The following is a 1775-nucleotide window of genomic DNA, read 5'->3' as shown; positions in this document are numbered from 1 at the left end:
CCCAGGTACCTTGACATGTCCCTCACTCGTACTTTGCGATGACAAATCCCTTTCTTGTCTAACTCTCTGTGACAGCTGCTCCCCAGTAGACTCAAAGTGGTGTGACACATCAGTAGGATTCTTTTGATTTAAATGAAGTTGTTAGCTAACTGACTGACTGACAGACTGACTAACGCTTTCTGTTTGAATGATGACATTCTCTGTCTCTTTGTAAGACCTTCTTAGTGTTTCTTCTGAATTTTATGTTTTCTTTAATTCCCATTACTGACTTGTCATGACATGTTAAACTAGAATTGTACTTGTATGAGTCTATTGAAAGCCGAGAATTTATACCTTTGTTCATCACAGTATTTGGTACATAACAAGAACCCAATAATTCTTTTCCATTGACTGCCCCACTGAAAACAAAATGTCTGAAGTAATTACATGAACAAATGGGCCTGTGAAGGAATATAAATCTTTCAAGATATGAAAGATGACATGAGATAGGACATATATATGAGTTTTCTTCCCGAGCGTCTGCTTTTCTGTCAAACAAAATATTAGGAGAAACAGAGAAAATAAAATCTGAAAACAGTTAAAACATCAGATGCATTGAATAAACGTGTCATCAATAAAAAAAATACTAGAATGCCAAAATTCATGCTACAGACATAAGTTTATTTAAAAATAAACTTGAGTGAACAAATCCTCAGGAAATGAGAGAAGAAATTTAGAAAGATGGATGGTACCAGAAGTGATCCAAGCATTTACCTAATAGTTAAAATGCCAGTTCTTTCTTGTAGTAGAGTTGAAAGGTCAAAGGTAGGTTAAAGGTCACGGTTACTTTGTCCTCAAAAAATGATTTGCTTCCAGGTATATCATGCGGAGTCCTGGAGAGACAAATGCTCATTGATCAATCCTAAATGTTGGAGAAGCCATTTGAGTTCCTTAAGGTAGAGAAACCTTCAGGAGACATGTGGGGTGTTCAGAAATTTGACCCGCAAAAACCAGAGCTGTAGCCTGGCTGGTAATAAGATGACTGGATACTCTTAGAAGAAAAGTAGCCTGGGCGCTGGAAGTTGCATCCAAAGCCATGAGAGCGAATGCCAGAGTTTCCAAATCCAAAAGATCCAAAGCCTGAATTGCCATATCCAAAAGATCCAGTAAAGCCTCCCTGGCACGGGCTGGAGAAGTATTGCCTGGGCCGGAAGCAGGATGTTTGGAAGGATGCAGTCCCTGCACAGGGCAAGTGGCCCTCAAGTGGCTCACTGAAGGTCTCCTGCTGTCCATTGTAGAAAGAGGATCCCAGCTGGAAGTTCTTTGGAGAATAGACTACATTGCCTACATTGCCGGTGGGGTAGAAAGAGTTGTAGGTAGAGACTGGCTGCCTCAAGAAACCTCCAAAAGACTGAGAGGAGAAGTTTCCAGAGTTGCAGGTGTAAGACATGTTGTCAGGAGTTCTGGTTTCAGTTGAGTTGCAGCGATGAATCTGCGAGTATGAATACCACCGTCTAACCTGGGTCCTTATATACCAGAAAGATGGGTGTAGTAGCCTGTGTCCATTTTAATGAGAGTGCCTAATTAGGCTCCAGTAAAAATGAAATACTTTAACCTTCAAAGGACGTTTTATGAATGTGCACTTCTAAATGAAGGAATTTCATTAGTTTTCAAAGCAATTATTCATGAAGTAAAAATGCAATATCTCAATATCTCCAGTAGGTCGAATGAAAGCCACCATAATTGAATCTTTAAGATAGATGCTTTATTTATTCCAGGCTTCAAAATGTGATCAA

The 1775-nt window shown here is 39.5% G+C and overlaps 1 protein-coding gene across 1 annotated transcript; it reads right to left on the bottom strand.

The window, feature by feature from the left end:
* Positions 1 to 645: 645 nt before the first annotated feature.
* LOC114611564 (keratin-associated protein 15-1) lies at positions 646 to 1459 on the bottom strand. Its single transcript, XM_028756268.1, has one exon. The coding sequence runs from the start codon at positions 1427 to 1429 to the stop codon at positions 968 to 970; it is 462 nt and encodes a 153-aa protein (XP_028612101.1). The 5' UTR covers positions 1430 to 1459; the 3' UTR covers positions 646 to 967.
* Between the last annotated feature and the right edge of the window lie 316 nt (positions 1460 to 1775).

Source organism: Grammomys surdaster, unplaced genomic scaffold (assembly GCF_004785775.1).
Source record: "Grammomys surdaster isolate TR1022 unplaced genomic scaffold, NIH_TR_1.0 126118, whole genome shotgun sequence".
Taxonomy (NCBI): Eukaryota; Metazoa; Chordata; class Mammalia; order Rodentia; family Muridae; genus Grammomys; species Grammomys surdaster.
Note: the sequence above shows the minus strand (reverse complement) of the source record. Positions and strands in the feature narration are given on the sequence as shown.